General features: G+C 41.3%; 1 protein-coding gene across 2 annotated transcripts in view; it reads left to right on the top strand.

Annotated features, from left to right (window-relative positions):
* Positions 1-11,999, top strand: part of LOC116039881 (pre-mRNA-splicing factor ATP-dependent RNA helicase DHX15-like) — a 29,350-nt gene extending 17,351 nt beyond the window's left edge. Inside the window, exons 7-14 of one of the 2 annotated variants that reach the window (XM_031284977.2) lie at positions 1,505-1,591; positions 1,954-2,103; positions 2,581-2,689; positions 6,107-6,298; positions 7,264-7,386; positions 7,470-7,660; positions 8,597-8,766; positions 9,147-11,999. In XM_031284977.2, coding sequence (XP_031140837.1) covers positions 1,505-1,591; positions 1,954-2,103; positions 2,581-2,689; positions 6,107-6,298; positions 7,264-7,386; positions 7,470-7,660; positions 8,597-8,766; positions 9,147-9,264 — 1,140 coding nt within the window. In that variant the 3' untranslated portion in view covers positions 9,265-11,999. The remainder of the gene's footprint in view (positions 1-1,504; positions 1,592-1,953; positions 2,104-2,580; positions 2,690-6,106; positions 6,299-7,263; positions 7,387-7,469; positions 7,661-8,596; positions 8,767-9,146) is intronic. The other variant, XM_031284978.2, reaches the window with a different exon arrangement.
* Positions 12,000-12,699: the final 700 nt, after the last annotated feature.

Below are 12,699 nucleotides of genomic sequence, written 5' to 3'. Positions count from 1 at the left end.
GTAAGGTAGTCACTAAGATAGCCATCCAAAGATACAGTTAATCCTAAGGATTCACTGGGCCACATGTATGTTTGACATTAAAAGATGATTTATAAAATCATGCCAATAATTATTATTTTAATATCTTACTATTGTATGCCAAAAATATATTTATAAAGACTTTAGGCCGCCCTACACGTTATTGTAGGCCCAGTTTAATATGCAACTTCATTTTATACAAGGGTGTCCCTGCTCAGTCTTTCTTTCAGTTAAGGGGGTCCTTGGTTCGACAAGCGTTGAAGACCCCTGGTCTAAAGAGTTTCTCTGTCCAGTCTGTTTCAGCTGTTATATAAGGGGAACTCAGCGGCGGTCAAGGTTTGCGTGAGAGCAACTGCAAATCTGTCTTCCTCTCCTCCCCTCTTCCACCCCCTTCCCGCTGTTTGTATATGCTGACAGCAAGAGACCCATAGGGTGATGTGACTTTTTTTTTTTTTTTTTTTCTCCAATTCAGCTGTGATTTTGCATGGACAGCCTTGCTATAGGGGATAATTGTAATAGAAAAAGATCTGAGACTGGGAGATGGTGCAGGTTATTAGAAACCAAGCAGCTTTTCATTTCACTTATTCTTCCTCTACTTGTCTCCTCTTCTTGCAGTATTTCTTTGTGCAGAGGTGGTTAACAGTGACATCTGACCTGGTACCATACCACCATGCTATAAGAGTTGCCCCATAAGCCTCCTCCTGTATTAACACCACTTTTGCATTCCTTATAAATTATCAGATGATGTGGTCAATGATTTTGTAAATATTTCAAACTGAAATGCAATGCAAACATTTCCAGTGCCTCTGGTTGTGTTGAAGCACAGCTTTGGAGGAGCCATTATTGCGTAGCACACAGCAACAGCCAGTCGGTGACAATGAGCCGTGCAGAGTTGGCATGTCCACAGACAGCAGTGTTCCAAATTTCAAGATACATGCTGGGTTCACATGGGAGATATACAGCAGCCCTCATTTAGGGGGAAGAAAATACACTTGGATGAAAGCAGTAACCATTGTAGAGCAAAAAGCAGGCCACCTAAACCGAACCATTACATCAACTATTTTCTGTTATTTTGAAAAACTCTGCAGAGAACTTAATGAGAGAGGAGAGCTGATTTCTTAACAAAACCAGGGAAAACTCTGCTTAAGAAGGACTATGATTTTTGAACTGCTCCACTGTAGGAAAGCACTATTTTTTGTGATTGTACAAAGCACTTTTAAATAATTGAATGAGAATCCAAATTAAGTAATGGACTTTGTTTAATAATATTTCAACAGAAGAAACTACCTTAATCCCTGAAATGTCCACGTTGTTGAGTTCTCTGTATTTTAATGCTTGCATGTTGGAATGTATTTCCTAAAAAACTGATGATCATATGTAAAACTGACTTGATGCAAGGTCTAGCACCAGAGTCTGAGGTCTTATCTGTCCCTCCATACCACCCCGGGTGGGTCATTTCTTAACCCATCCGTTCTCATTTCCACAGGTTGTCGTGTCAACAAACATCGCCGAGACATCCCTGACCATCGATGGCGTGGTGTTTGTAATTGATCCCGGATTTGCCAAGCAAAAGGTTAGCTTCCCCCTTCTCCCCACCACTCTTTATCTGCTGCGATCATCTGTGTCTGTTGCCTGAGAATCCCCAGATAAACATAGCAGTGCACACCTGACAGCTGCAAAGATGGAAAAGCCAGTTATTTATTCCTCTGACATTTCACCAGGTAGGAGCCAAGTCAGACGCAAAAAGAGATTATATATGCGTTATGGTGGATTTTATTATTGTACATTTTCTGAAGCTGCTTGTATATACAAGTAGTAGATTGTGGGTGTTAGTATGTGTTTAACTCCCTTTTTTTTTTTTTAACTCTAGAAAATCTACATTGTGTTTTAATTTTTTTTATTAACCTGAAATTCATCTTTTCCCTTTGCTATCAGGTATATAACCCACGTATCAGAGTGGAATCCCTTTTGGTTACAGCCATCAGCAAGGCCTCGGCCCAGCAGAGGGCAGGTCGTGCTGGGCGGACATGCCCAGGGAAGTGTTTCCGCCTTTACACAGAGAAAGCTTACAAGACAGAAATGCAGGTAGGAAATAATGCGGTCTGGAAATGGTTAGAAATGTTATGACATGTTTGATTTTCATATTCTCCAATGCCACAAGCACTTTGTATTGCCCCAAAGCAGCCCTCTAGCTGGAAAAGCTCTTTATTATGCAATATTTGCTCTTAGAATCCATGATTCAGGTGAATTATAATTCCAAGAGCTTGGTGCTAAACCACACTGCCTCCATCCTTCCTCATAACCTGTGCTAACGATACAGCCACCTTGTGACAAATGAACCTGCTGAGGCCCAGTTCCCCACTTTAACAGGCTAATTCTTTCACGTCACGCTGAGTGGCAAAGGGAATTTTTTAAAGAAGTTAAATAGCCCTTCAAATGCCCTAGACTCCTGGTCTCTGTTCAAGTTGACATACGAGTGACGCATGAGGAGATAGTAAGCTCCCTGACTAATTTGTTTTGAATTGTTCCTTGGGTTCGTCTCGTACCTCTTAACTGGCACAGGACAACACGTATCCAGAGATTCTGAGGTCTAATCTGGGCTCTGTGGTGCTGCAGCTGAAGAAACTGGGTATTGATGACCTGGTGCACTTTGACTTCATGGACCCACCAGGTTAGTATGGACAAAAAAATACTAGCCTAATTTATTTTTTGGCTTATAAAGACACATGTCTAGTCAGTCCCATAAAGACATGAAACTCTGCTGTAAAATCTATATTCAGTTGAACTGTGGTTGTTTCATGTACAATATCAAATCTGGGTTGGCTATGTCACTTGGGAGCTTGGGGGAAAAACGACAAAGCAAAGATAAAATGATCTTGGCAGATAACAAATACTGCATAGTGAATGTTGGGAGATTTGAGTATAAGCGCTCTGACAGACATGGATTACACAGTAGTATTGTTGTGCAGTTTTTATGAACACTCAAGTTTAGATTATTGCTGTTCAAAGTGGGACAATAGAGTGACGTGTGGAGTTAGTATTCTGGCTGATCAGTCCATTTATGTTTCTGTCTCTGTTTGTATTTCATATTTCTTGTACATTTGAATCATGCTGGATCTAGGCCAAAAAACAGACTGACTTTCATTGAAGTGCCAAGTTATGGCATTCTCCAGGAGAGTGTGTGTTCCCGCGGAGACCACCCCTCCTTTCCCTATCCTTAACCTACCCCTCCCTCCCCCCTTTTCTCACCATAATATAGTTTTCATCTCACCTCTGAGATTAAACCCATCTCTCCCCGTCCACCGTGGCAAACGCCATTTTGAGAATGAAATTGGTTACATCAATAGCAGCACTATCACCTTGGCTATTGCCTTCCCTTTTTATTCCTCCAGTGAAACGTGACTGACCTCCACCCCCACCCCCACATTTCTCACAAAACGCAAGGGTAAGCGTCAACAAATGGGATCGGCCTTGTCTGCTGATTCTAACTGGGAACAGTGGGGTGAAGGGAAAAGGGAGGATTATCTTTTATATATTTTGATCCACTCATGGCAGAAGGTTTCTTCTAACTACCTCCTTAGCCCGCTGGAAACCAGAGCTATTTCTGTGTAGCGGATGAAGTCTGCTTTGAGTCTGCTAGAGTTCCTGGACACGAGCTTTATAGCATCTAGTTACAGTGGATCAATTTTGATACGCTGTGTCAAAGGCCAACCTTTAGAGTAAATGGACAGGTCAGAGTAAAAAAAATACAGTATGAAACAATAGTATACATTAGTTTTGAGATTATAGGTTTTTTTGTTGTTGCTTTTAATTCATTTTTGGTGGGCATTCTTGTAATTGTCAAATACATAAAAACCTTGTTTGAGGCTGCAGTTTTTATTGTGGTAGAGCCTAGGCAACACACGTTTTGTATTGTTGTTCCTTGATGTTTAAATTTCAATTGAATTTGAGTTTAGGTATTGTCTCCCTGATGATCAACAATACCAGCCCCAAAAGCCAGTGGCTTTTTCCATTTCAGCATGTCCATCAGCTCAATGGGAACCCTGATTTTTCCTTTTACTGTGGAATGCTCAAATATGTCGTTTATTTCTCTCTTTGCTTACCTCGCTCCTCGCTTACTAAACACAAGAGCGACAGTGTGAGCCAGCCAACGAAATGGAAAATCCAAAAGAAATCAGTAGCGATTTACACAAGGACTTGGCTGGGTGGGATTCATTTGCCTGGTGACATTTCCAAAGAAGTACCTTTCGAAGCCAATGTGGTGTAATGTGCCTTTTAGCATTTCGTCTCATTGATTTGGCCCTTGGTTAATATATCAGATTCTTGTGTGTTGAGGCAGTCAATACTTACTTTCTGATGAGCCCTGTTGTGTGTATATTGAATTTCCACACTGGTTCATCATGCTAGCAGTGCTTGGAAATCAGATTCTCACCTTTTTGTTAAGCCCCACACAAGCCACTGGTGTGGTAACTAATGTGGCCAGCACTCACTTTGTGTAAAAATAAAAATAAAAATAGCTTTGATGCTCCAAATCAATATTTGTTAATCATAAAAAAATGCCTCCCTGCTGTTACAAATTGAATTTTTTTGGGGGCACTTGAGAGAAATGAAAGTGAACGAGCACCACAGCCAGTGCTTGAAGCTAATTTTCAGTTAACATGCAACTGGTCATTAGGCTTCAGCTCTCGGGAGCCAAAGGTCAATAATTGCATCTGGAGGAAAAAATCTTTTAACCAAGCGGTAGAAGTCTTTTGTGTTGAAGCATTAAGTAGAAAGCTCCCCTGTAATTGCATTAGTTGTTTAGGATTGCCTGAGTGGATGATGAAAAATGAGCTTTGCCGTGATTAGTTCTCTGCTAAATTGATGTCTAGCATAACTCTGGTCATCACACACACACACACACACACACACACACACACACACACACACACACACACACACACACACACACACACACACACACACACACACACAGAGCCTTCTCATTTTGATTGACCTCATGCTCCCTGCCACTAAAACAGCCTCCTTTTGTTTGACTGTCTGTGTTGTTTCTTAACTTGCACCTGTCTTCTATTAAAGGTCCGTGTACAGCAGGTGCTGTTGTTTTATCAGCTTTTCTGTCGGGTTTCTTCTTGTTTCATATTTGGTTGCTTTGGTTGCAGATCTCCTTTTACTGCGCAAACAAGCTAGTTCATGTCTTCATAAAATTATGTTTTGACATTTATTTGCTTGAATGTTATGTTGTACTCATATTTGACAGTTAAAAAAAAAAAAGAGGAAATCAAGATTCCTCAGTCTTGGAGCCAATTTAATTAGACTTTGAAGACACTAACAGGAAATCGGGCATACTTTCTAAATCCTCAACCAGCCACATTTAACATACATCTTCAGGCAAAGTTTGCCAGACCCTCCTTGAAATAGTTACGTTTGATCTAATGTTTAATGCCAGAGTAGACAAATGTATTACTCACCATTGGCAGGGCTCAATCCGAGGGGCGGGATAAACGGAAATTCCCTCTGCACGCAATAGGATAGCGCTACAACCAACCAGAGCAACGCTAGTTGATAGATTAAATTTTTGCCGTATCCGGTTGGCAAAACTCCGAACACATCTTCCTTTTTTAAGAATGATTTCAGTGCTTAACTCCAAGTCTTCCAGAGACCGATTCGAAAGGCCGCTGTTCGCCAGCAGCAGCAGCCATCTTCTTTGTTTTCAAGCAGCAGGGAATTCACGCGGAATCGTCGCAACTCTGCCGTCCTTATGTTAAGCCCGCCCACCGACTCTATACACGATGTGATTGGCCTGACCAGAATTTGGTTTTTCCAGCTCGCAAGCCAACGAAGAGTTGCTAGACTGACCCTGGCTGCAAATTACATTTGCTGCTGCTAGGGTGCGTCTAGATTTCTAGGCTAGCAAAAACCTAAATGATAGTCAGATTAATCCATAATGAACATAATTATGTTCATTTTGCTCTTATGAAAAAAAAAATGACACTTTTGGAAATTGTTCTATTTCTGTCATCTGTGTTTTGCCCATGGGCTTGGAACAATTGTTAATGGCCCATCTCCCCCATTCTGTCTTCCCCAGCCCCAGAGACCCTGATGCGAGCCCTGGAGTTGTTGAACTACCTGGCAGCGCTCAATGACGGCGGTGACCTGACGGAGCTGGGCTCCATGATGGCAGAGTTCCCCCTGGACCCCCAGCTGGCCAAGATGGTCATCGCCAGCTGTGAATTCAACTGTTCAAACGAGATCCTGTCCATCACTGCCATGTTGTCAGGTAATGCTCAGGCTGTGTTGGTCTGAGCTGCTGCTCTTTCCATTTCCTGTGCTCATGGACCGTGCTTCAGAAATGACCAATGAGCTTAAAGGAAATATACTGAGCAGCTTCTTTATCTTCTTCCCTTATATGTATTTGCATTCTTTGACCCTTCTTTTTTTACTTTAGTTTTGCCCTCATTATCAAATTTGACATAGAACTGACTAATCTGTATGAATAGATAAATCCCAGAAGTTGAAAACTCAGAATAAGTGCAGTCAAGTCAGTGGTGTCAGCTATTATTTGTGAGAAAGGGGGAAAATACATGTCTGTACAAAATGTATAGGTGTAGCTGGAGCAGCACCAGCATGCTACAGCAGTAATTGCACGTTAGGCTTGCCAAAGCAGAATGCTGCTCATTGAGATGAATCTTGACGCCTTTGAAGGGAGTGCGAGGGTCTTTGAGAGTGGGGAAATGGATTTAACTAGCTGTTTGGACGTGGTGTGCACTTAAAGCAGGTGTTCCAGGACGGCAGGTTTTTGCTGAGTTCATTAGAGTAAGCAGCGAAAGTACACCTGAGAACGCTGCCGCCACAGCAACCAACCAAGAGGCTCAATAAATACAGCTTTTACCCATTAAAGCCACAATTAAGCAGGTTTGACTTTAAGCAATCCAGAGCAAGTTCACAGAGGGGAGACGGCAGAACCAGAGTCCTCTGGATGAACTCTTCACCACTGATTTATCTTGCATCTATAAGCTGGGTGTATAAAGCCATACTGTAGTGCAGCAGGAAGTAGAAACCCATCCTTCTCCCCTTCTCTTTGACCCTCCACCTCTCCTTCTCCCACCATAACCACTTCACAATACAGTGTGCCCTGTGAAGTGCTCTGTGCCTCTCTTGAGCTGAGGCCTTGTTCCTCTCTGTGGGATTTGCTTAACTTATCCCTATGGGCGGCGTGTTGGGGCCTATACCAACCTTGTTTAGTCCCACAGTGCTTCGTCCGACCCACGGAGGCTAAGAAGGTGGCCGACGAGTCCAAGATGCGCTTTGCCCACATCGACGGAGACCACATGACGCTGCTCAACGTCTACCACGCCTTTAAACAAAGTGAGTGTCCCTTTCATGCACACTGGCTTCACTGAATAGTTGTCTTTATTTGTCCCTCACCCTAAATTGGCCATGTCACACAGACCACGACTCTACTCAGTGGTGCTATGAAAATTTCGTCAACTACCGCTCGCTGATGTCAGCAGACAACGTACGGCAACAGTTGTCCAGGATCATGGACCGCTTCAACCTGCCGCGGAAGAGCACTGAGTTCAGCAATAGAGACTACTACACCAACATCCGCCGTGCGCTGGTCACTGGCTTCTTCATGCAGGTCAGTCACATCAGGGTCCCTCTGTGAAATTCTTTGCTCATAGAAGCATATTGCGTTTGTATTATTCTGCAGTAGTATACGTTTTGAACTGGCTAACCTTAGCTATTTAGCATCCCGGTTCTTTAAAAATAAATGTCAATACACCATTAAACGTCCCAATTATTATATTTTGTTTATCTGTGAAAATTCAGTGTTTTTCTAGCTTCGCTGCCATTCCGATGCTCATTGAAGTTTGCCATCATTGGGTTTGAAGTGTTTTTGTGCAAAACCCAGTACTGACTGATAATGCAGCTGAGATGTTAATTGTAATGGATAACCACCTTTAAAGTACACACACACACACACACACACACACACACACAGAGCTGCTTTGTTTTTAACACATAACACACACACACACAGAGCTGCTTTGTTTTTAACACATAAAAAGAAATCAAGTCAATTTGCTCCTCGCTCAAGGAAACAAATGGCATTTTGCAAGCAGCCATTTTCAGGGCTACCTGAAACAAGCAACCTGACAAGTTGAATTATGGTGTTAATATTTAAATATTTGTCAACATTAACCTTTATCTTGGAGACAAATTTGCAGCTCGTGTTGGGGCTTTCACAGCATTTGTGAGATCATGTCTTTGTCGGGAAAGGCCTTTATTGAGACTGATTGCCTTGGTTAATCACAACAGCCACTGCAGCTTCACCATCTACAAAGTAGGGAAAATCGCTCACTGCCCAGTTACAAACTTGTAGTTTGTCTTTACCGTCAGGCTGCTTTTGTATCAAAATCAGTCAATTACTAATGAGATTTTGATGGTTCTGTATTGTTAAATTACAGACCAAAATTAAATTTAGCACTTATAAATGTGTGATAGTTTTTTCTGTCCTTCTCTGTGTGTGTTTATAACTCGCGATGACCCTCTTCTCTCTCGTGGGTGCGAACAGATCGCTCACCTGGAGCGCACAGGCCATTACCTGACGGTGAAGGACAACCAAGTCGTACAGCTGCACCCATCCACTGTGCTGGACCACAAGCCGGAGTGGGTGCTTTACAATGAGTTTGTGCTGACTACCAAGAATTACATCCGCACATGCACTGACATCAAACCAGAGTGGTAAGTTTCAGTTGGAGCACATTTTTGATATAAAGATAATTATCAGAAAGAAATATTTTTAATTTCACAAATTGTATTTCCTTGTCTTTTCTTTTTTTTTTAATGCGAGTGAAAGTACAAAACAATCTAAAAATGTGATAATTTTATTTTGATAGCTTGACTTATAGATAAAGGTTTTTCTTACATAATCACTTCATTGTTTGTGTACATCTGGGATACTGCATCACACTACTGCTGTCTAGACTGTCTTTTTGTGAAATACCCTGCATTTCTGGACACAATCACTTCCTGTATATTAAAAAATATAATGTTTTATTTATTTTTCAAGTAAACACTGAAGACAATTTTTGTGACTAATGTTTACTGGCTTTCTTTCCTAGGCTGGTGAAAGTTGCCCCGCAGTACTATGAGATGGGTAACTTCCCCCAGTGTGAAGCGAAGAGACAGTTGGAGCGTATCATTGCAAAAATCTCATCTAAGGAATACACTCAGTACTAACAAGGTTTGCATGTGCTGCAACGGCATCCTCAGCATCTGTACAAAGTAAAGCCTAAACTTATTTGAGCAGTCTTATTTTATTTTACTTCCACCAACAACCTAATTTTGAATTCTATTTTTGTCTCACTGTGTGTAATGTATATTTCATGATGATTGATGAATTGTGTCCTTTAAGGGCCACCTTGTGTCATTTTTTTTTTTGAAGCCCAAAGGGTTAAGCAGTGCACTACCAGAAATGAACTGTAAATGAGCAGTTATCTGGAATTTAGTCATGAACCATTTTGATTTAAAGCATGATATTTCATGTAAATTTAAGCATTCCTCTCTAAGACATAAGTCACAGCTCGGGATTCTTGGCTGTTGTCTTGCTTCTCCTGCTAAAAACGGCATAAGTCCATGGAAGCTTTTGATCAAATATCATTTAAAAGAAACTGTATTTTGAGGCAGGCATAATGTAATGTTCTCTAGTCATGGAGATACTGAGAGGGGCACTTTGGTCACATTTCCTGTCGCTATTCAACTTAATAAAAAAGACTTTGTAATAAAACATTTTTCCAGTGTCAGCATTAAAATAACAGGATAATCTATGCATAAACTTCAACCACACACACACACACACACACACACACACACACACACTGAGCAATCATGTTTTGACCTGCCAAATCCTGCTCGTTTCCTGGCTCTTTAGGGAAGTTAAATCTTCTTACTGGGATATTGATAGCTTCAGGAACAGTTGGAGTGAGGGGGAATGTTAATTACAAATGTTTCAGAAGAAGATCAGTGTGAAATCCCTGCTGTGCTGGAGCCTGTTCTGGCTGTACTGCTTTGTGTCAGTGCCTCTCTAATGTGTAAGGTAAAGCTTGCAGTTGGGAGAAGCATACATTCTAGCACCGCAGTGGTGTAGAAAATAACTAGAATAATGGTCAGTGACATAACTTGAATGTGTATTTAATTCTATAGTCAAACCACGGCTGTCGGGTTAAATTTGAACTTGTAAGAATTCCTTAGCAACAATTCCTTAGGAAAGTTGGATGAGTTCTGACAAACTTTCTTGGAAGGCTTTCCTCTCTCATTCTGTGGGTCAACAACTTAAACGAAGCAAGCTGCCTGTGAGTGGCGGAGCGTGAATTCCATGAACAGTGTGATTAACCGGACTCGTGAGAGGCCTGTGCATCCTGCTCCTACCATCTCTAAGGACTGGTTACTGCTGCTTTGCAGCTGCCAGTTAATAGTGTGTGTTAAGTCTTTGTGTTTTCTTAAACGTATAACCACTCGGCTTTCAGAGATTAAACTTGCAACTTCTTAAAGGTGCACTCCACCCATTTCACAGATAATTGTCAATTTATTATTCATGAGCAGTACTCCACAGTCTGTGGAAACATTGTATAATGTCTTCTGTGGCTCTGGGTGAGCTTTGTCAAGTCTGAGAAAATAACTGGCAGGCATTTTAGCTCAGACTTGGAGATGTACAATTTTTAACAGAAAGTCTAAATCACAAATTGGGGACTTAGTGTTTAAAAAAGGTGGGCGTTTATGAAGCAGGGAGGATCTAACTAAAAGTGGTTATGGCCACTGCTGCATCGCTTTTTGACCAACCATTTTTTTTAACCTCTTAATCTTAAAAGGCCTTTCAACTTTAAAGAAGTACATTTTAAAAGCCGTTGTGCCTCAAAATGTTGCACTTGCTAGGATTTCGTGCTTTTTGAGATGGGACTTAATTGTTACTAGGGCTGCAGCTAACAATTATTTTTACAATTGATTAATATGCCAATTATTTTGCGAATAAACAATTAAAAGGGACCTCCACCAATTTTACATATTAAAGTCTATTTACATGTGAAAAACCAGAGCTGCACAAAGTCCGATATATTGCCTCCATTGATGTCGATTGAGTCTGTGTCTCCAGCTGGATAGACTATTCTTTCTATGTGGAAAGTTGGAAGCACGAACAAGCAATATTATTCTTTTATCAACTAAGTTTGAGCTCTACCTTGTCTGGGCACAATGGCAAATCAAAGACCCCATTTTGTTTTCATAGGTTTCTTACATCACCTTTTAAAAAGCAATTTCTTTAACTGCTTCTAATCCAGATTTCTTTTTGTTCAGGTAGCCTTTATGATAGCATAACCTTGCCTTCCTCTGTTCTGTATCTCAACTTTACATCAATTATAAGGGAATATACATAACATTGACCTGAGGATAGAGGCAGAAATGGACCACTAAGCATTTTTTACAATCTCTGTAGCGTCTGGAAGTATGCAGGCAGAGATATGAGACCTGCTAAGGGAGTATTTAAATTAAGCCTGCATATTGTGTTATATGCTAAGTCAGGAAATTAGCATGTGTGCTTTAATATTTTTGGACTGTTGGGAGACAAGTTTTTAAGTGGATGGCCTTTTGCTTGGGAACGTACACAGAACCACAAAATGGTGCCGGAGAGATTAGTCTCTCCAAAGTGAAGCCAATAGAAAACCCATTAGTTTGAGCTGATCTGGAAATTACTGTATATTGAATTGATCCTGAGGTAAGAACAGTTTTCAAGCTCAATACTTCCCATTGATTCACACTGCCATAATTACAAATGGAAATTATAATGTCTCCAAGTTGTTTTTTGTGAGTGTCTGATATGAGAGTACACAACGATTGAATGCAGTCCTACTTCTTGTGCTTAATCAGACAGTATATCTGTAATGGTTGTATGGTCTTATTAAAAATTGAATTCTGACAGAGTTGGAATGAGATTTGGAGTCTACCTTTTTGTTTAGCTGTTTGAGCTGAAAACTTATTTGAGGTCAAGGATATACTGTACATTTCCCCACACAGCTGCTCATAACACACCCATCCTTGCACCCTGGGCTGATGTTAGGGGCCATTTTATGTGGCTCCTTGACAGTAACTCAACAAAGGTAGCAAACACAAACAAATACCAGACAGGTATTGTTCAGCATGTTCCCAAACGGTGTGAATCACCACCTCGCTACAGCTCAATCTCCTGCCACCCACAGAGTCCAGTATGGTGCCTCATCATCATTTGAGACCGTGGGTAGGGAACTTTATTGCAGAACACCTCAGCATTTCAGGAAATCCATCCCCCTCCACCCAGTCCTCCTCCCATCCCACGCAGCCACCAATCGGAGCTGAGACAGGTGTCTTATCTCCATCACACACAGCACAAGCACAGCCAATCTTCCAGGAAGATGGCGACTGGAATGTGACAAATCCATCTGTCCTGGTTTGAATTTGTATGCTAATTTGAAGTAATAGCCCCTCTGGTGACAGTGAAAGGGAACAATTCAATCATGCCATCTATGACAGTTGCTTTCCAGCCTTCTCTGTGATATGGGAGTATATGCACGTACCGCTGGGTTAGGCTTGATAAATTGGTTATGTAGGGGAGATGTGGCATGTAGACTGCATGTTCAAAATGGGCTG

Source organism: Sander lucioperca, chromosome 17 (genome assembly GCF_008315115.2).
Source record: "Sander lucioperca isolate FBNREF2018 chromosome 17, SLUC_FBN_1.2, whole genome shotgun sequence".
NCBI classification, from domain to species: domain Eukaryota; kingdom Metazoa; phylum Chordata; class Actinopteri; order Perciformes; family Percidae; genus Sander; species Sander lucioperca.
The sequence above is the reverse complement of the archived record's forward strand: the minus strand, read 5'-3'. Positions and strand labels throughout refer to the sequence as shown.